The sequence below is a fragment of the Plutella xylostella genome, chromosome 16, assembly GCF_932276165.1.
Source record: "Plutella xylostella chromosome 16, ilPluXylo3.1, whole genome shotgun sequence".
Taxonomy (NCBI): Eukaryota; Metazoa; Arthropoda; class Insecta; order Lepidoptera; family Plutellidae; genus Plutella; species Plutella xylostella.
In genome coordinates, this window is record NC_063996.1 from 1,564,265 (window position 1) to 1,587,337 (window position 23,073).

A 23,073-nucleotide genomic window follows, 5' to 3' on the forward strand; every position below is an offset into this window, starting at 1 on the left:
ATCGATGCCTCAGATATTACCTTGCCTCCCTTAACACATGCACCCATTCGTAAATATAAATTCTTTAAAGGCGATTATGCATCAATCAACTCAAAATTAAATGAGACAGATTGGGAGACTGCGTTTCTTAATAAAACCACGGATGAGGCTATTAATCTATTTTACGAACGTATTTACGAGTGTATAGACCTTTATATCCCTGTTGCTATAACTAGTGATGTAACGAATGTGTGTTTTTGGACATTCGCGAATGCGAATGCGAATGCGAATATCTGATATCGACATTCGCGAATGCGAATGCGAATGCGAATATTCAGTTTGTGTTAAAATTTGGGGCCATTTTCATGGTTTGGTGACTATCTAGTACTGGACGAGGTACATTCCGTTCTAGACGCATTCCGAATCAGACTAGCCAATAATTGTCGCAGTTTTTTTTTAAAGTACACTTTAGTTAGCCCCGTAACTGTTACGACACATTGCGACTGTGTGCGGTTTCTGAGGACGACTTACACAAAACATTTAAAATATTTAAATCTATGGCTGTCTTACTCTGACACTTCCGGGTTATTGGTAAAGTAGACCTGATCCTTTCAAGAGGTGATAGAGGAAGACATTTTCAGTCGATTGAACCTTATAATGCATTGTCCGAAACTTAACCATTTCTAACATATTGAATATGTAAGTTTTTTTATGTTTTTCAAAAAATTTTAGCTTAAAACTGAAAATTAAAAAGGTTGGTTGTTTTGCATAAATAAGTGACACCTAAAATTAACTAATTAAAAAAATCAAATGTGCATTAATTGACTTAAATTAGACACAATACCTCAAAATAGTTAAACATAAAAAAAAATATTCAAAACGTAAAAACAAATAAGTTAAATTAAAAAAGAATGTCATATGACAATTTTTTGTGCACTTCAGCTTAAAAACATTGTCAACTTATAAGCTTTCAAATAAGATATTTCAATATCAAAACGATTTAGGTATCACTAAGATATGGCCAAAACAACCAGAGAAATCGGAGAAAACTCAATAGAGGTTTCCATACTAAAGTCAACAGGACTGAAAACAATCACACTTTTTACCTTTAAATTGGGCTAATATTGTTACCCCCTTATTCATAGAAAAGTTACAATACGTTTTAACTAATAAACTGTTTTGTCCCTCTCTGTCAAAGAACAAATTGTTCTTTGTTGGAGAGGGACAAAACAGTTTATTAGTTAAAACGTTTTGTAACTTCTCTATGAATAAGGGGGTTAGTTTTCCTATTGAATTTTGTCCGCCTGTGCTGATTGTTTTGGCCATATGTTGGTGATACCTAAATCGAGTTGATATTGAAATATCTTATTTGAAAGCTTATAAGTTGATAATGTTTTAAAGCTGAAGTGCGTAAAAAATTGTCGTATGATATTCTTTTTAAATTAAACTTTTTTTTACGTTGTGAATATTTAAAAAAAATGTTTAACTCTTTTGAGGTAAGTATTATGTCTAATTTAAGTCAATTAATGCACATTTGATTATTTTACACTTTTTTATGCAAAACAACTAAAAAAATATTGAAATATGGCTAGTTTTTTTTTATTTTCGGCATAACAATTTGACAAAAAAATAAAAAAAACTTAAATATTAAACATTTTAGAAATGGTTAAGTTTTGGATAATGCAATATAGGGTTCAATCGACTGAAAAAGGCCTTCCTCTATCACCTCCTGAAAGGATCAGGTCTACTTGCAAATAACCCTGTATACTGTCAAAATACGCTTTTTTATTATATTTAGGTCTTATGAAACTATTAACTATAACCTGTACTTAAAGTTTCATTTCCCAAAGTAAATAAATAATACCAAATGATAAAGTAAGACTGGAAATGTGATTAACAGGGTAACTTGAAATAAAAAGGTTATAGACGAATAGATTTAGATTTTGTTAATCTATCTACCATTATTTTCAAATAGTTTTTTAATAAGTACTGATATTCGCAAACATTCGCACAAAATTTTGCGAATGCGAATGCGAATGCGAATATCCAAAAAAATGCGAATATTCGCGAATGCGAATGCGAATGCGAATATTCGTTACATCACTAGCTATAACACATAAAAATAATAACTTTCCTGCCTGGTACTCTACTAGTTTGGTAAAAATTATTAGAGAAAAAGATAAGGCCCATAAGAAATGGAAGAAATACGGTAACCATGACGACTACCACACGTTTTCACTGCTGAGAGCTCGTTTCCACCGAGTACAGCGTGCCTGCTACAATAAAATGATATTTAATGCTCAACATTCGATACGGAACAATCCTAAAAAACTCTGGAACTTCGTTCAATCAAAAAAGGGGTCTAGTAAATATCCAACTTCACTTACATTAGGTGACACACGTCTATGCACTGGTCCGGACATAGCTGATGGTTTTAATAATTTCTTCGAGAAAATGTTTTTAGATAAACTTCCTCATTATCCCGCGCTTGATTTACCTCCGCCACAAAATGGAACAACTGATTTTATTAGTACCATCTCAATCAATGAAGTGAAAGTTTTACAGCTGCTCAGTGACTTGGACACTAATAAAGGTTCTGGCTGTGATAATGTGGCTCCCTTTTTTATAGTTAAATGTGCTAAGTCAATATCTAAACCACTAACTTTAATATTTAATATGTCTATAAATGAAGGTGTCTTCCCTACTATTTGGAAAAAAGCTAGAATCGTGCCAGTGCACAAGAAGGGGTTAAAAAGCAAGGTTGAAAACTATAGACCAGTATCTATACTTAATATTTTTAGCAAGATCTTTGAAAGAATCGTTTATGACGCCATATACAGTGTAATAGCAAACGCGGTACCTGTTGAGCAACATGGCTTCTTAAAAGGTCGCTCCACTATCACTAATCTCAGCATATTTTCTAACTATATTATAAGTAATATGGAAAAAGGTCGTCAGGTTGACGTGGTCTACACGGATTTTGAGAAGGCGTTTGATCGTGTGGACCACGCCATCCTGATTCAAAAACTTGAAAAGCTAGGTATCAGTGGTAACCTTCTCCGTTGGACGGAATCTTATCTCTCCAATCGCTCTCAGATGGTAGTTGTTGGTGGCTACAAATCGAATTACGTCACTATTCCGTCGGGCGTGCCACAGGGATCTCTTTTAGGGCCCCTCCTGTACAATTCTTACCTCTATGACGTTTATACATGTATTAAACACTCTCGGTTTTTGATGTATGCTGATGACACGAAATTATACACAGATATTACAAACATACAAGATGCTTCAAAGCTACAAAACGACCTCTATAATTTGGAAGAATACTATCAGCGTAACCGCATAACAGTTAATGCAAAAAAGTGTAATATAATCTCCTTTGGTCGCAAAAGACAACCCATTATCTGCAATTATACTATCAATAACGTTCCTTTGGAGAGGGTTTCACTTATTCGGGATCTCGGTGTATACCTGGACACAAAATTTTCTCTTATTCAACATATTGACATGATTTGTACTAAGGCATATAAAACTTTAGGTTTCATTATGCGTACTTGCTCAGTTTTTAGCAACTCGATGTGTATTAAGACTGTGTATTTTGCTTACGTGAGAAGTATACTTGAATATGGCTGTAGTATTTGGTCTCCCAACTACATCATTCACAAGCAGCATATTGAATCAATTCAAAAGAAATTTATTTCATTTTTGTGTTACCGTACTAGACGCTCTTACCTAAACTATGAAGAAGGATGCAATGGTTTTCACCTGTTATCTCTGGAAAACAGAAGGATAATGCTGGATATGATGCTTCTGTATGACCTGATGAATTCTCGAGTGGATTGTCCGGAGCTGGTGGGCCGCGTGCTGTTCCTTACGCCGCGCCGCCGCACGCGCCGCCCCGCGATGCTGCACGCGCCCCCTCACCGCACCAACTACGGCCTCAATGAACCTCTTACTCGTCTAACACGGCTATACAATAAACTATTTGGCGAAATTGATCCTTTCCATCAATCAAAACCAACCTTTCGTAAAAATATAATAAGAAATTTATTGGAAACGTAACATCTCCTCTAATTATTTTTCGTTAAGTGGGTACTTATGAAATTATAAACTAAATGTATATTAATAAATTTTGAACTTCTTTGGGTAGAAAAAATTATAATCTATTAAAATTATATATTTATCAATGGTATTTATATAAATATATTTATCTATTTATAGTATATATTTTTTATATGCGTATGTAAGATGTATGTATGTATTATTATAATTATTTGTATAGGAAATATGAATTGTTAACTTGTTGCTTCTTTTTTATTTTATTTTCTTTAAATGCGTAAATTAAAATACTGGTTTCTTTTGTAAGTTTGTAGAACTACTTAAGTAGAATATTTCTGTTTGCTCAGTACTTATCTTTTGTTTGTATAAATGGGGTAATCTATTATTGGCTATACAATTTAAAACATGTATTAGGCTTTAATTTACTGTAATATGCTGTTGATTACCTGAATAAACCAATAAATAAATAAATAAATTAATGTAGCTAAGCGTCTCTTTTTCGCAATGTCAGAACTGTCACGATTATACCCCTGTGGTATCGAATCATGTGAAAGACGTACTTACAGGCCATTTTTTTCTGACATAGACCAGTGTCAAAAAGTTCCGTCCTTGACCGGAACGACCTGACACTGTTCTGGACTAAGTCGAGAACAAAGTTTGGTCGAGACAATCAGAGGAAGACCATTGTTTATCGAAAAGAAGTGGAGACACTTTTGCAATAAGCCACCACAATAGGGAATATGCGTAATTTTTTTTAATACTTTTATTGGATAGTTTTCCATTATAGTAAAAAAAAATTCAACGCCAAAATAAGTAATTTAAGGTATTTTAAAGAAAGTTAAAAAATTACAACCATCACGACCACTTTGAAATTCCCGTCAGGATGGCGGGCTGTCGTGACGTCATAATCGTTTAATTTCACGGCTCAGAATAATGAGTCCCGTCAGTCGGTATAGATTTTTTACCTAATCAAGTAATCACAGAGTACTTTTGTATTTTCAACAAACCAATGTTGTCATGGTAACAAACGAAAAAGGAAGTGTATAAAGTGTGATCAGTGGCTGTTTTGTAATGGTAATAAAGTGTGACCAGTGGCTGTTGCACATGTAGGTTTCGGCTTAGTATACCAATTTTGCAACACCCTGTATAATTCTGATACACTCGTGAGCAATGAAGAAGTTCCGGTGGCAATAGCACCAAATTAGTCCTAAACTGAAAAAACGAGCTTGAAGCCGTTCATCAAAATATTATTACTCAAAAACTTTACTAAAAATTTAAATATTGTATTAAAATTTTAATAAAATGTAGGTAGTCGGCATTTTGTAAAGGGAAGCTTTTAATTGCTCGTGAGTACAGTCATGTTCATAAAAGTTTGGCACACACACACACACACGTTGGAGACTAATCCACCTAGTTTAGCCACCGAAGAAGAGATAATTTACTTTAATAATTAATAATTTACTTTTTCGTTTAAAGCTCTAATTTTTATGTTTCAAAAGCATTTCACTTAAAAGTGCTCTGGTTAGAAGGGTCTCTTTGAAGTTGCGAGTGAATAAAATCGGGTTTGTCAGGAAATAAGTGGCACTCCAGATAAAACGCAGAGATTGAGGTTAACCGCGGATTTATTTAGTATTAGGGTTAATTGCTGAATTTATGTAATGTAGGTAGGGAGGGGAGACTTTGGTGATTTAGCAGAAGTTTTATTTCTATTTACACATAGTATATGTATGCTCACGACTGTGATCCCTGAAGGCATCTATAAAAATTAATTTGGTCCGATACGTAAGATACCGATAGATGGACGCTTACCTTAAGTTCAGGTTCTCATGGTGTGAAACGACAACCGCATAGGGTTTTTATCTAAACAAGTTTCAAAACAACCAATTTTCTTACTAAACGCGTAGTAATAACAAAATAAGCAGCCACACAAGCTCCTTTTATGGCTAAGGATACCTGAATATTATAATCTGATCGACTGGACTTGTTAATAAATCTAGGTTCTTAGACAAATTTGTCATTTGGGCCCACTACACGCGATCTAGGCAATATTTCAGTCTGATACCTACCTACCTTGTTTAAATCTTAAGTCACACCTAATTTTACGTTTACTAAAACATAATAAGCATTTTAGGCAAGCGTCTATCGGTATTTTGTATAGTTTAAAGGACTGAATTTTGTAGTAATTAGTTGCTAACTGCTACGCTAAGCCAAGGGTCCTGGTTTCGATCCTCGGCCGAGGCAGATTTTTCAGAACTGAAATTTTCTTGTGTCTCGAGTTTGACCCTTCAGTCTTTCAGGATGAACTGATTCTCATGCTGCATTTATTGGCTGACGATGATAATGATGCAGTTGAAATGGCTAATACTAGTTATAAATAAAACCTGGTAGGACGACGGCCACAGTGGGCGTGGGACGACCGTTTTAGACACGCTTTGATTAAATGAGTCATTCGCTTACCAAAAAGTTTGGTCATGTTGGTCGCAGATATTTGGCATGGGGTCCAGTTAATTATAAATGCAACTAAACTCGGATACTATAACGATGAATAATACTTAGCCATTTAGCAATAAATTAGCAATTATTTAATTTTTTATCGAAAGCTACTAAGTGTCTTCAAAACACCTTGTAAGGCTGAACAATAATCTAACCTAACCAACGTTAAACGTTAAAGCCCCAACATCAACACTTAAAGTTGCATAACTTTTGTGTTGTTAATCCGATTTTGATAAAATATGGCTAAGAACATTTAAGCTAACATTACCAATCACCCTAAAAAACAAAACTAAAATCGGTTTAGTCATTTCGGAGCTACTCTACAACAGTCAGATTCTTACACAGATTTACAGACACGTATTACAGCTTTTTATTTTTTCTTCACGGATTAAGAATAGGCGCCGCCGACACACCTCTGCTAAATAAGTCCCTAAATAACTCAAAAGATTAAAAAAACCACTCACCAAACATAGATGTTTTAACGAGCGAGAAACAACATTTTTATAGCCAAATGTCCTTACATAGAAATGGCACTTAATTTGTTGCTGTTTGTCTATGTCTCGTCCGTTTTACGATCGATTTTGTATTTTTATCATAAATCTGTAGACTGTAGGTATATAAGTATTAGGTATTAGTAGTAATAGACGTTTCAATCGTTTTTAGGCACTTAAAAGGAGTGATACAAGTTTTATTAGCTGAACCAGAATATAAAGGTAAAAAAAGTTACTTGGATACTTACCAAATACTGTCATGAAGTTAAAGGCCTACCATACTTAAATTTAATACCCTATGGCAATAATAGGGCAGTTTGAAAACATCGGACAGTCCACTTACCCGACAACTTTTACAGCACAAGCCTTCTTGTGGGGACGTGATGGGTTGTGATGATGAATTACCTTTCAGACATGACCTGCTGTGGATTATTGTAGGCAGTGCGTTACATTGCTCTTTATGAAACTACCGAGTCCTAGAACTAGCACACAGTATACACAAAGATACAAACACCAATAGGTTTAAGTGGTTAACGACTTCGGCTCCCAGCGGGCTGACCCGGCTTCGGCAATCAGTTGCGGGTCACAGGGGCATCGGTGGGGCTAGGGAGACCATGCATTTTAGTGATTTTAGTACTGTTTACCTGTGTACAGTCAGCAAAAGATATATGTTTAACTCCCCAGCACAAATATTTTAATTTAAAAAAATACCTACGACGTGACCAGAAAAATGTTTTAACTGAAATTTAAGCTTTTTGATTTCGACATTAAAATATGTAGGTACTTACTTCATTATATTTTGAAAAAATCTTAGGTTTTACCAGTAAATCTTAGGATTTCCCGTAATTCGGGCATTTACAGTAACATACTATAATATAGGTACTTATCTCTTTTGTTGAAATTATACTTACTTAACATAAATGTCCCGCAACGCACACTAAAGCCACGGCCACAGTCGTAAATCTAGACTCACTTTCGTCCTAAGGCGATCTGAGCCATCACGACAGAACATCATAATGAGTATGTATTGTATACCTACCTACCGTCATTACCTATGTGAAGTGAAAACCTAGGACTTACGTACGCCATGTAGGTATACGATACGTAGGTATTAGTTAATAAGTAAGCGTTCACCTATCGGTAAAGTAAGAATTGGATCAAACAAAAAATTTAATTTTCATAAACATGGAGAAATTAGTTCACAAAAATTTAAAAATCTACTTATCAGTAAACCTATACTTATATAGTAACTTTTTTTGACATTTGTGTGTATCATTAAAGGAACAGTAGTCATGAGTAGTTTGGTTTTATTAATAGTTAAACAGTCCATCTATACCTAGCAAACTAGTTATTATGTTACATAAGTGTTACATACATAAATTATTATTAACTACTGTGGAATTACATAAAAGCAAATTGTAGCGTAATTTCAGAATTAGAAACAGCTGCGATGGTGGTGTAATGGTCAGCATAGTTGCCTTCCAAGCAGTTGATCCGGGTTCGATTCCCGGCCATCGCAGATTCTTTTTGTTTTATCTTTACATTCCTTATTTTAGTATAATAAAGTAACATACAGACAGACTGTTTTTATTTGTTTTTATAACTGTTACATAGATTTAAAAAAATAGCAATGTATCTACATGACTAATCGACATCATGTACCTAATTTCCGAAATGCAAAATCGGAAATGGATATCATCAGACATAAAAAAGCGTAACCAAAGATCATTTTCCTGTAATATTGAATATTAATACACGTAGAATGATTGAGAATCTATTAAAATAAATAGGTACGCGACCAGTCTTATAAATTGCCTCATCAATCATAAACTAATATAGTTTTATATCATTTCCGAGTGTTTATCTAAAGCACCTTTATCGCAAACATGCAAATATGTTTGAAAGATAAATGTTAGAAGTAAATTTTTAACGAGAAAGGATGTGAATCATATTCAATAATTAAACAATAACATCATGTACCCATACTGTATTCAGTTTTTAACCGACTTGGAAAAAAAGGAGGGTCTCAATTCGTCTGTAAGTATATGTGTTACTTAGCTACAAAACTTACCGCTAACCTTTTTAACGAATCGACATTTTACTTACAATAATGCATTTTATTAATGCGTTTATGCATGCAGGATGCACCTGATGTGCTGATTTCCATTAAACCCCAAACAGGCACCGAGACGAATGGTCCAATCATGGCATCATCATAAATCACTCAGCGACCACTTGTATCAGATATCACCAAGCGGGAAGTCATTAGTCGAGGCGCGTAAACCATTTCGTCCATTAAACGAAAATAAACATGTAATAAAAAAATATTTAGATGCAATTATGTCCACGTGATGGGGAAGCGTTGTTCCATATATGGGGCCCATCGCGCCGGCCACGTCTGGCCATCTCTCCATGTCCCGCCATCTTGTCCACTCCACAAGTGATAGTAGCCTCTACGTTGACGTGGTAAGAATCAACAGTGCAGAATGTTGTGAGATGCCAGGGGACAGAAGGAGTTGAATGATCAGTACGTCAGGCGAGGCCGTCCAGCTGACGGGCAAGGTCAGGAATCAGGGGTGACTGACTCACAGTATTAAAAATTCACACTTTAAAAGTGCGATTTATGACTTTGATACGCCTTGAGATGCAGACACGGAAGGCGCGGATCGGTACGATTTCGAAACGGGATTGTTTCGCGCAAACGGAAAAAAACTGCTTTGGGTGCAACAAAACTGTTTGGATAATCTGTAAAGGTGTTTAGAATGGTATGTGTCACGCTAAACATCTATAGGACGCTTTAGCAATTTTTTTGATGTGCAGCATAATTATTTTGGTACCCAACACCGCGTTGTTCTATGGCAGCAAGATATTATAGTAACAGTAATAAATGTTTGTGAAAGAAAAAAATGTTAAGCACGAATGAGCGAAGTTCATAAAACATGATTATAGAGCCACTATGTTATTGTATTTTGGACGTTTCCTTATGTCTGATAAGTAAAGTTGGTTGTCCTTTGCAGTCGTCAAATATGCATGGGATTTCGAATGTCAAAAAACCAATAATATAATGGACAGAGTATAGAAATAAAAGAACTTTGACAATCCTTCACCCCACGCATTTCGTTTATCACACCATCGACCTTACAGCCAAATTATCAATCTTATCAGAAGCCAGATTGCTATTTGTAATTACGAGTAAATATGTATCGGAATCGGCCAAATTAAGGTCAAACCATTACCTTCAGCTGTCAATCGGTCTATAGAAATTATCATCGTCTACATGATCAATATACCGTCCAAGCCGACCCCACCTTGAGTGATTCAATGCTCCTTAATTGAGTAAGGCATCCTTATTTAGGTTCTCGTGCTGTTATTATGAAAGAAAATTAAAATATGGTCCGTCTTCTTTAAGCCTAGGATGTCCGGTGAGTGAATCGGTTTGAGACCCATTTTGGGATGCGATTTCGGAAATCATGTTAAGGTCTTCGATAATGTTGATGGCGTTCATATTTCATTTATAGTTTTAGCCATTATCATGATGAATACATTTTGAATAGTAAGATTAAAACTACAAGTAAAAATTAAAATTAAAACTTCAAGCGTCTTCTCACTGTCCACTCGCTGACAGCCACTTGTCGTACACGTCTCAGTTCTTGCTGCACATCAACGCCCGTAAGGTGTCGATTGCGCAGCGAGGTTGAGACAATGAAGCGGTCGTCTCTCTCTGAAGTGCAGCGGTGGCGGCCCGTTCTTGGTCTTCGATTGAAGGCACCAGTCTCTTGGAACCGTCTGTATACTCGGGATACAGCAGACTGGCTCAGGTGGAGCTGGGCAGCGACTGCTCGCTGACTTAACCCTTGTTGCAGCAAGGCAACAACTTGAGCAGCTTCTTCTGGTGTGGTATCCATGGGTTTGCGAAAACAAGGAATACAATGCAACGAGATGTGTACCGGTCAACTTGCAACAAGCGACTGATAAGGTACACCGGATGTGGAAAGGTTTTATAGCGGGATCAGGTAGCGCAAGGCGTGGATTCCTAATGAGGTAATTAACACTGACGGGCAATTAAAATGCGTCATTAAATCTGCGCTTAGTTTTTTTTTATGGTATTGATCTTAATTGAAAGCCTAATTCTTCAGCTTTCGAATGACATATCACTTTTATATTTACCATTTATCGTTTTAGGAAAATCAATGTATATGTGCGCCGTGAAGGCTTGAGTCGATTTGGTTGCTCGCGAGTGTAGATACAAACATATCTGCGTATCGTCCTTGTACCAAATCTTAAATAGTAAAGAATAAACTGGTATTAAGTCTTTCAGTTTTGCATTTTGAGGAACAAGTTCTACCATCAACCTATTGCAATCTCAGACCATTCGTCAACCATCACCTGTCTTGAATACAATGACTGAATTAAATGCCACATTACTTTATTCAATCACGAATATGATCCATCACTTCAACCTGGCTTCAGATAAGTCCCTCTATTCCCTGGAGTAATGCAGTTGTGTGATAAATTGTCATGCAATGCCAGATAGAGCGTTATAAATAGGCTTCTGTCATATGTTATCAATGCGCTATTTTAATGGAAACGCTTAGAGGTATTTAGTTGTTACTATAGGCAGATCAATAATATTTTAATCATTAATTCCTAGTGCAAAATTGGCAGCATGAAAGTCATTTGGACCTGGGAATTTTTAGTTATTAACATCCTTAACTTTTCCGTCAGCTTTGTAATTTGTGTCGTTGACTTTTTAATTACCTACGTCCTAATTATCCCGACTTGCCAATTCGTGCAGAAAATTTCTTTGGACACTTATTAAGTCGATTCGTCGAATCGAGATTTCCATCGATCGGATCCGGCGTCGACCTTGAAGTGAATCGATGAAATAATTTAAACCGTCGGCGATGTTATCGAGTCGACGCCTTGTTTTTTTTCGTGTTTTCGAGTCAACGAACTGGAAAGGAGTCAAGTGCAATGTTTTGATGCAAAACGATTCGAGCCTCCGACACGACGCGTTGAGAATGTTTATGTCGATGAGATACTGCATTCGGACCGTGATGCTGCGAACCTGTTTAAATTGACAAACTAAAAAAATATAAGAAAATATGCTACAACTTTAATGGACTTATTTATAGGTATAGCCGGTTAATGACCAGCCATTTATAGATTAGCTGAAATCAGTCTATTAAAATTAAGTTGTTTTACGACTTGTTTAAGTGTATATTATCGTATTAGCTATCTGATTATTCTTCATTTCCATAATATAAATTTTTGTATTTCTTTGCCAATTTCCTTGTTAATCACATCACTTGGATTGCTACAGAGCTCATTATGTTCTTAATATATCATCTTCCTACCTGTTTTTGTAAGATATTTTTCTTTCCTACACTACTCATATTGCTTTAACTGTAAGGGTTAATTTCATCTGTGAAGGATCTCTAAAGGCTGGCAGGTCAATAATCATCACGTTCTGATCTCACTTTCCACCGGGACTCGTTTTGAGTTTTACTTTTATTTGAGGCTGAAATATTAATGGTCTCGTCGGTATCGTCGGTATCGTCTTTTTGAACCAATTTAGAGAGATTGCGATATTGCGTTTTCTACTTACACTGACTGTGAATAGATGCTGATTATGTATAGTTACATACATATAGGTACCTACATAATGCACTCACGACTGTAATCCCTGAAGGGGTAGTCAGAGGTGGTTCACTGACTTATGTACAGTTTTTAGCTAAAATTAGGGGTGCTATACGATCGTCTCAGATATAATTAGCGTTATAGAAGAAACATAAAAAATCGTCCAGATATTTAAAATGTATATTGTAACAGTCATGAGTGGTATAGGTACTGTGCCAAAAGGGGGACTCAGGGGCAAAAATTTTTCAGTTTGACCACCTGAGTCGCTCTCGGCATAGTATACCACTATTGCAACATTCTGTATACCTAATAAGGACAAGAAATAAACAAATAATAAATGCTTATCTTGAAATAGCCACTTGACTCCAATGATATAAATCAATAAAGAATTCGGTGCGTAGGAGCTTAGAGTCCTTGTGCCAGTTATTCGATTAATATAATTCGGTAACAATCGATTTATTCCACTCGATTCATTTGTATCGATTCACGCGCGGCGCTAGTAAGTGTCGCAATGGGACCGTGATGAAATATCTGCACTACTATTTCTTACTCGAATCGAACTCAAACGGATTTAATATTTTATTTAAAGTCTGTTTTTTAATCATCACGACCCATCACGTCCCCACTGCTGGGGCACGGGTCTCCTTCCAATGAAGGAAGGGTTTAGGCCTAGTCCACCACGCTGGCCTAGTGCAGGCTCGTGGACCCCAACACAAGCAAGCTAGTGCTGAGAGAGTTGTCGGGTAAGTGGGCAACCCGACTGTCATATGTTTTCAAGCTGATTACATATTGCAGTTTATACAGATACATACCTATTATATATAGATATATTATACAGATTCTGAATATGTTTTTCTATCATAGAGCAAGAGCATTGGTCAACCATGACAGTAAGTGCAGTTCATGCATTCAGGATACATGTAATTCAGTTAATGTCTTCAATAAAACTCATTAAAAGTGTGAAAATAATGTTAATACTTACCTATTATTAATTGCTGCCGTTTCGTATTGCGACGCTCTCGCCATTTTATAGCAAAAACCTAAATTCATATTGTCCAGTTCTCAAAATTGAAAATTGAACAAAGATTAATTATAAATTACTATATTTTTTAATTAAAATCTGCCAATCACAAAGTGCCAATTTCTCCATTGTCGGTTTTGACTCGGTTAAGTCGGTTATCTAACCGTTTATCAATTACACGTCATATCCTTATAAAATTCTTGACAGATGTATCTAAAGTCAACCAATAATACCTGGTTATGCTCTAACCGACTATGGAGAAATTGGCACTTTAGCCCAATTGTTTTAGTTCGATCGAGAACCTGTAGTACCGCACCATAATCTCAAGCCCATGATTCATGCTCGAGAGATGATAGTTTTAACAGTTATTAATGACTTCATACAGAGAACATTCACTTCCCATGCAACTCCCTTGTGGGGAACCTTAAATCGCGAATGTTAAAAGCTAAAATTGGATGTTTTAATATAGGTACGTGGTATATTGCAAAAAGCTGCTTGTTAGAATAAACAAAAATTGTGTAGGCCGAGTGTGATGATAACATAAATTATACATACACTCACGGGCAATGAAAAGGTTCCACTGAGAAAAACACCAAATTACTTCTAACCGGAAAAGGCTAGCTTTATGATTCCTTCTGCAACATTGGAGGACATTTAACAGAGTATCAGGATATTATCAAGTAAAAACGGTAATAAGTATTTAGTTAAATGTAAAATTAAATGTTTAAAAAATAAGGTTGTTTGGTGTCGGCACTTTGTGAGTGGAACTTTTTCATTGCCCGTGAGTGTATTATTGATCTAAAATACACTGGTGAAATGCACAAATATTCTTATGGTGTATTCTTAAAAACTTAAAATTTTGCTTCTCCATTAGGTATAACTTTGTTAGTCACGTAAAAACTCAGATTTCGCCCCATGCAATTACTGAAATTACGATTTTCTTGATCATCTTCAAATTATCTGGTAGCCAAAATACACAAAATGACTTAATACAGACGCAGAACTTATAATTTAGTCTGTTTCGTCTCTGGGGGTTACTCTCTACATTGACGAATGAACGAACGAGAGTTGTCACGCAATCTGCACGCTTAATACAACGAGATAAAGTCGTGGTTAGCGCTGCAGTTTTGTTTTTCCAAAGCTTCGGAGTGCTGTAGGTCTAGTATAGGTTTCTTAGATTGTCGGAAACTATAAAAGTTTACGTTTACTCGCATAAAAAGTGGCGCCTCTAGCTGAAACTATCATGCGACTTTTGACTGGTAATGTATGCAAATGACAGAAAAAAACGTAAACTTTTATAGTTTTCAAAACATTGCAAAACCTGTTCTAGGCGGGCTGTGCTAACCACAGTTTGTTGTATTAAGCGTGTCGATTGCGTGACAATTCTTGGTCTTTCTTTGGTCGATAGAGTGACCCGCCACATGCAGAACGTATAATTTAGTCTGTCTCGTCACTCGTCTCTGGATCCTGTGCCTGCTCATCGGAATAATCGGTAATGCTATACAATTATTTGACAATAGCCTTCGTCCCAGCTTTTGCTCTTGGATTTTATTTATTGGTCTCGACTTGAATGACATTTTCGATCAAGGCACTACCTCCTAAAGTACCCGTTGAGTCAACTATTCGCGGGACACCCTGAATTTTACAAATAATAGATTTTTGTCACAATAAAACGTATAGTGCGACAAACTTATCTGTTCCGGTGAGAGCGAACTATATTGATCCATATCTCATTACTTATTAATGAATTATACATTGATATAGATTGGATGGGTTTATTAAAACCACAAGAGCGTATTAACACTACTGGCAAACTTAAAACCTTATAGAATGAAGAAATATTAGACATTTACGTGAGCTGTCACCGGAACAGATAAGTTTGTGGCACTATAACAAATAGCATCGAATCCTGTGAACGCACCTCTGTATTTGGTAAGGACAAACTCCTGAGTCAAAGGAGACCATTATAATTAAGGACACGATTTCGAATCGATATTTCCATTCGATTCGGACGCGAGTCACGCCTGCCAATAAGTTTGTGCATGTCCAATTAATTTACATACAACTTCATACAGTTTACAACCTCCATACACGGTGGAGCGTCTTGTTTGTTTTCCACTTCATATTTTTATGAGTAAGTACCTACTTGTTTGAAGAAATAATTATGATATTTTCGGTCGCTGGAGGTTTACTGTGCAGCGATCACAGGATTCGATACTATTTTCGAAACTGCACTAACGGTCACTTTTACCAAACGCTAAACGTATATAAAATAGTATTTAAATCAAATTTTAAATACATTTTGTACTAACTGACAGGCGTATGACACCTGTCAGTTAGTACAAAATGTTTTTAAAACTAGGCTACTAAATACGTTTAGCGTTTGGTGAAATTCCACCTAACATGGAAAAAACAAATGTCACTTTTGGAACTAACAAATTTGCCTTACATTTTGACAGTGACAGTTGACGATACGCAACATAAACGGAGGTTTCGAATCTTAATAATCGCTGCACAGATTTTAAATAAAAGCTCAGTGGGAAGCTTGCTGAAAACTAGCCATTTTATATTTTATTCATTTAACATACATCCAAAGTTTGTCTGATAGAGATTGCTATAAGCAGTATGGCTGCCTCTTTTGACTGTTTTATATTTTGTTTTTGGTGCAAATAACGTCTATTATTGTATTTATTTACACTTGTTTTTTTTTAAGACAGAAAAAACAAAAGAACTAAAAATAGATTTTTCCAAGCCGTTATGAATGAGCCCCTGAAACACCCCTTTCGGATTACTATACTACTTTTTACAACACCCTGTATATACCTACAGTCGAAGGTCGGTTTTTCAGAAACACTTATCATAACTTACGACGCTTCGTCACGCATTGCGCATAAGAACGTATTAATAAACACACACCTTGTGAAATTCAATTATTGTGGCTTGTGTGAAATTGGCAGTTGCGTCCTTATTCATTTTGCGCGTTATTGAGATGTTCAAGTGGGATGAAGGTTTTTGTATGAAACATAAGTACTTATGTTAAGTTTATTTATACATTAATAGATAGTCATTGCACACTTTATGAGAGACCCTTTTAATCTTACCTGTATGGCTAGCACGGGGCGCAATTAAGACGTCATAAATGTTTTGCATTGCGCTCGCGCTCGCGCTCATTCACATCACCACCAAGAGTCATCAAGAGCGAGCGCGACGGATATTTTCTTTTCACGTCTTAAATGCGCCCCGTGCTAGCTCTTCTGAGCCAATATCTTAGCATTAACTATAATCTTGAATAAATAAAACCACCACTATTAAACCAACCCACTACACCTGTTTAAAATGAGCTTAAAACCGATTAAAGTCGCTTTTCGCTTGTCGCAACCAGTACCTAATGACTGCCATGATCACAGTTGATCGATGATTGATAATTGTGATCATTGACCACTGTGATCGTGATCAGGACGAGATTTACGAGGTGTATTAGCTGGGACATTTAGATGAGGTGATCAGATAGGAAATTTGCGTTAAATTATTTGTAAATTACCGTATCTGTGAGTTGTATCGATTTTATGGTGAAACGAGTGGTTTTAGCGGTTTGTGGTTATACAATTAAACAGTACCTACTACGACATTATACATACTTACTACTTAGGTATTTTCATCTCATTTATTTATTTCATAACGATCAATTATTGTATTTGAATTTAAAACATACAAAGTTAATAATGTCTAAAGAAATTGAAACAAAATAAAATAAAATTTGGTTCCTTCCGCCATACACCAAAATGTACAATCACAATACCTAATTGTAATCAAATAATTTCATAATATTTTTTTGTAGAAAAACGTCTGTGGATATTTTAATACCTACTCATGTCTCATACAAACTACTTATTGATTTCAAGTAGGAACGTTATCTTATAAGTCTCATAACTTTTAATTGAAAGCAAAACATCTTCGTTAGTCGTGATTTTCCCGACTCAATAGTAAATTTTCCATTTAATTATCAAACTGTACCGACATTAAAATATTATCTATTCACTTCATTAATACACCTAACAAACACACATCATATTATCATACATAGGTACATACATACCTGGTTTAATCAAAGCACTTTACCCGACAAAAACAAACACATTTATCTCGGAATCAAAGTAATCCCCATACATTACTATAAAGGTATCGACACACGCATCGGCTCCATACAAATGCAACGATGACCTATGCATGGCTGCAATGTAAGTCACCGCTAATCTACTGCAGCGAGCCCCTGAATACGCAATATGCGGGGACTTTGTGTAACGTTTGTTAGGTTATGGACAGAGTGTGTTGGCTTTTTCTTAGTTTACATAATAATGTATTTTAATGTATTTAGGTATCGTTTATTATTATCTTATGAATGGTCCTGGGATATTTTAATTTTATTTTATATGCGATATGAATCTAAATGCACTTAACTTAAAAAAAAAAATGCTTTTTACCTAGTCTTTGTAAAAACGTATTTTAAAACATCTTCTTTCTTACTCATAGTATATTATTATTGCAGCCTGTAATTTCATTGTCTGTAAGCAGGTTCAATTTACAACAAAACTATGCTGAAATTAGTAGGAAATCCTATAGAATATTTTTACTAAAATACCAACTTAAGTAAACAGCCGCTTAACCTTTCCGTAACCCATACTTAAAACATTATCGACCAATGCGATCTGGCGTCCATACAAATTCGCTATAGTGCACCGGCCCTTATGTTGGTACGCTCGGGGCTATTCGCGGTAAAATGTCAACTAATAGGGGCTTATGCTAATTACGTTATAGTACGCAAGAGGCGTACGCATTTGCATTTTGGCAAACAGCTAAGAATTACTGTGGTGTTCTCATACATAGGGCAGGAAGCGACTGGTTTACGAGGCTAGTGAGACAATGCGAATAGGTTATGTTAGTGTGTGGATGTCACCAGTTGGTTTATGGCTTCATAAGATCGGAGATTATTGAATTGTTGCTCAATAGTCTGTTGTAGCGGTGTAAAACACGTAGATGTATTATGTACATACATGTTTATGTAAATTAATGTTATTACATTGATTTTATTGAACACACTATAAAACTTTAATAACTGAAAAGATATAGAAATAAAAAAAACCTATGTACATTACTTCTTTAAGAATACTTGGTAAAATTATTTCTAGTTCCTATGAGAAGCTATCCGACACTTAAAATAAGTCAGCCGTATCGTACATACAATTTATTACAAAACTTCCCGGCTGTAAGTTTGTGTCTAATTGTGTGTATGATATGGCTTGTTGTGTATTTAGGACTCTTCAATTTTCCAAAATCCAGATGTGTAAATGTAAATTTATGCAAGAAACAAAATCATATCAAAGATTCGTCTATTTCAGTCATATCCAAGACCTACCAGACAAACCTTCTAACCGTCTCCGTCTTTTGTTCCAGCACGCGAACGCAGTCCGCGAATCAGCGCGCAGCATCGTGGACTCCCCCACGGAGCCCGAAGACGCCGTGACACTCGCGCGCGCCCTGCGCTCCCGCCCCCCAGTCAACATGCTGCCAGCCGCCAAGGCAGGCACCTTCTTCGCACGAGACAACCTGTCCAACTTCATCGACTGGTGCCGCAAGTCCCTAAGCATTCTCGAGTGTCTGCTGTTCGAAACTGATGATCTGTGCCTGAGGAAGAATGAGAAGCATGTGGTGTTGTGTCTGCTGGAGGTGGCGAGGAAAGGGGCGGTGTTGGGGATGCCGGCGCCGCTGCTGGTGCAGATGGAGAAGCAGATTGAGAGGGAGTTGGCTGGAGAGGAGCTGAGGCCTGATGATTCAGCGCTGGGTGAGTTTTGACTGATGAATGTGTTAAGATTGTAGTCGTTGAAAACTTGGTTTTGAAGACTTTATGGGCTAGCAAGCCTATAACCTCGTTCGTTGATGTGTCTCCAGTCCCTTTATAATAAGTATCCTGGGCAGTCAGCGACTGACGCTAATCCTTTTATTCACTCTTGTGTTCGTCAACGACACGATAATAAGAAGAAGTGATTCACTATTTACTATTTATAGACCAGATCAGGGGCCCTATCGCGAAGTCATAACGAAAAATTACGTTTACGAAGTAATCAGTGTTTAATTGATAGATTTTGAATCCGAACATGGTTCGCGATAGGTACTCCGGCTCCGCCCTAGTAATAGTCACAGCCAAACCAAAAACTTTAAACATTTCGAATTTTCGTCACAGAACCACGCATTTCAACCCCTCCTTACCCTCTCTGCTACAGGCCTGGTCCCCCTCGGCCCGCAGCCTCAACTAGTGACCAACGACCTGCGCAGCCTCGACGAGCGGGTGCGCGACCTGGTGGAGCGCTGCTCGTGCCCCACGCAGTTCCCCATGGTGCGCGTCTCCGAGGGGAAGTACCGCATCGGGGACACCAAGATACTCATCTTTGTCAGGGTGAGTTTTTGAAATCTGTAACTGCTGCTGCTGTTCGCGCTTCGTTTCGCCTTAAACGGTTTTGGGAATTCCGCGATAAAATCCAGGGTTTCAGCTAACTCCATACCAAATTTCACTAAAATCGGTTCAGCCGTTTTGACGTGAGTAGGATTTCACAAAAGCCTCCGTCATGGGACTTAAAATGGCAAAAGACAAAGAAAGCTGTGGTAAAGAAAGGCAGAAGAGAGGTGGTGGAGGACTTAAAATGGCAAAAGACAAAGAAAGAGGTGGTATGGAAAAACAGAAGAATAGGTTTGAGGTAGGTGCAGGGTTGGTGAGACTTGCTGAAGCAAGAAATAGCCTCAGCTGGTGAGCAACGACCTGCGCAGCCTCGAAGAGCGGGTGCGCGACCTGGTGGAGCGCTGCTCGTGCCCCACGCAGTTCCCCATGGTGCGCGTCTCCGAGGGGAAGTACCGCATCGGGGACACCAAGATACTGATCTTTGTTAGGGTAAGTTTTATAAATCTGAAACTGCTGCTGCTGTTCGGGCTTCATTTCGCCTGGTTTTGGGAATTCCGCGATAAAATCCAGGGTTTCAGCTAACTCCATACCAAATTTCACTTAAATCGGTTCAGCCGTTTGGACGTGAGTAGGATTTCACAAAAGCCTCCGTCATGGGACTTAAAATGGCAAAAGACAAAGAAAGCTGTGGTAAGGAAAGGCAGAAGAGAGGTTGCGGAAGGTTTGTGGCTAGATCAGGGTTGGTAAGACTTGCGTTAGAAGCAAGAAGCAGCCTCAGCTGGTGAGCAACGACCTGCGCAGCCTCGACGAGCGGGTGCGCGACCTGGTGGAGCGCTGCTCGTGCCCCACGCAGTTCCCCATGGTGCGCGTCTCCGAGGGGAAGTACCGCATCGGAGACACCAAGATACTCATCTTTGTCAGGGTGAGTTTCTGAAATCTGAAACTGCTGCGGCTGTTCGCGCTTCGTTTCGCCTTAAACGGTTTTGGGAATTCCGCGATAAAATCCAGGGTTCCAGCTAACTCCATACCAAATTTCACTAAAATCGGTTCAGCCGTTTTGACGTGAGTAGGATTTCACGAAAGCCTCCGTTATGCGACTTAAAATGGCAAAAGACAAAGAAAGCTGTGGTAAGGAAAGGCAGAAGAGAGGTGGTGGACGGTTTGAGGTTAGTACAGGGTTGGCGAGACTTGCTGAAGCAATAAGCAGCCTCAGCTGGTGAGCAACGACCTGCGCAGCCTCGACGAGCGGGTGCGCGACCTGGTGGAGCGCTGCTCGTGCCCCACGCAGTTCCCCATGGTGCGCGTCTCCGAGGGGAAGTACCGCATCGGGGACACCAAAATACTCATCTTTGTTAGGGTGAGTTTTTGAAATCTGAAATGATATTTTTCCACCAGTAGGTAGCTGTTTGCGCTTCGTTACGCCTTAAACGATTTTCCCCTGGGAATTCCGCGATAAAATCCAGGGTTTCAGCTAACTCCATGACAAATTTCATTAAAATCGGTTCAGCAACAAACACACATACACACATATACTTACAAACTTTCGCGTTTAAAATATTAGTAGGATTTCACAAATGCCTCCGTCATGGGACTTAAAATGGCAAAAGACAAAGAAAGCTGTGGTAAAGAAAGGCAGAAGAGAGGTTGCGGAAGGTTTGTGGCTGGATCAGGGTTGTTGAAACTTGCATTAGAAGCAAGAAGCAGCCTCAGCTGGTGAGCAACGACCTGCGCAGCCTCGACGAGCGGGTGCGCGACCTGGTGGAGCGCTGCTCGTGCCCCACGCAGTTCCCCATGGTGCGCGTCTCCGAGGGGAAGTACCGCATCGGGGACACCAAGATACTCATCTTTGTCAGGGTGAGTGGAAGGTAGAGGAGAGAAAGAAAGAAAGATAGGAAGATAAAGCTTTAATTGACACCGACAGCAATATTGTTACGTTAATAAAGATTGCTGTCGTCGCCGTCGTCATAAAAGGTAGTCCACTCAGCTAATGCTGGTAGTTCAGTTGATGCGAGAAGAGAGGTGGTGGAAGGATTAGAACGCAGCCTAAATGAAGCTATCGAATGTCAAACCATTGCAATAATATTAGAAAACTTTTATCGGTCGGACTGCCTCTAAAATAACTGCAAGCTCGAAAGATCACTTACTCCTGACTTATCGTAGCTTTCTTTCATCTTAATTATAATACTTCCTCTAATACTTGAGTAATTTATCACAATATAATAATATAGCTTTTTCGATGATTATTAATGGCGTGCTAACAGCTGTCAAGAATAAATCATATAAAATTTTGATGATTTTAGTATTCCATTATACGATTTACTTTATGTAAAAGCACCTAATTACCGAATAAATAATCAAAAACACCACTCCTATTATTGCTAATTCATGCCGAAAGCCAGTGCATTGCAGAGAATCAAAGGCGTTGGCATATTACCATGCAGGCCGCTTGTAAGTGGGTTAATCTGTGCGACTGAACTGTCTGTCTGTCTGTCCGCACTTCCCGTTCACCTCCGCACCGCAATCAGTATTCATTATTATCATTGTGATTGTGACATATTCGTTTGTTCTAATGAGAATTACTTTACGCTTGCAATTCTGTGTCTAATTCAGCGTAGATATTATAAAAATTTATTTTATATATTTCGAAAGACTTTATGTGACAAACGTTGTTTTAGTTATAGTTTGTTAGCTAGAGTAGATTTAGATTCACTGATGATTTTGAAATGGCTAAAATTAAACTGAATATCCTGAAAAACTTAAATTTTGAAGGCTACGCGTTGATGTCTTTTATAAATCCTTTGGGTTTAGATAGGTATCAAACATGTTGGGTTATATTAGTATATAATTATTAGCAAATAACGCAAGTAACAACGTATTAACATATTTATTCTTGACTGATCTTGAAGATCTACAAATAAAAACAATTTTATAATGACTAA

The 23,073-nt window shown here is 37.5% G+C and overlaps 1 protein-coding gene and 1 non-coding gene across 3 annotated transcripts in view; both read left to right on the forward strand.

Annotated features, from left to right (window-relative positions):
* Positions 1-23,073, forward strand: part of LOC105392791 (GAS2-like protein pickled eggs) — a 120,542-nt gene that overhangs the window by 88,223 nt on the left and 9,246 nt on the right. For both annotated transcript variants that reach the window (XM_048626499.1, XM_011564471.3), the window contains exons 3-4: positions 19,135-19,522; positions 19,962-20,134. In XM_048626499.1, coding sequence (XP_048482456.1) covers positions 19,135-19,522; positions 19,962-20,134 — 561 coding nt within the window. The remainder of the gene's footprint in view (positions 1-19,134; positions 19,523-19,961; positions 20,135-23,073) is intronic.
* On the forward strand, positions 8,470-8,541 carry Trnag-ucc. Its single transcript has one exon. It is a non-coding gene; the product is annotated as a tRNA-Gly (tRNA).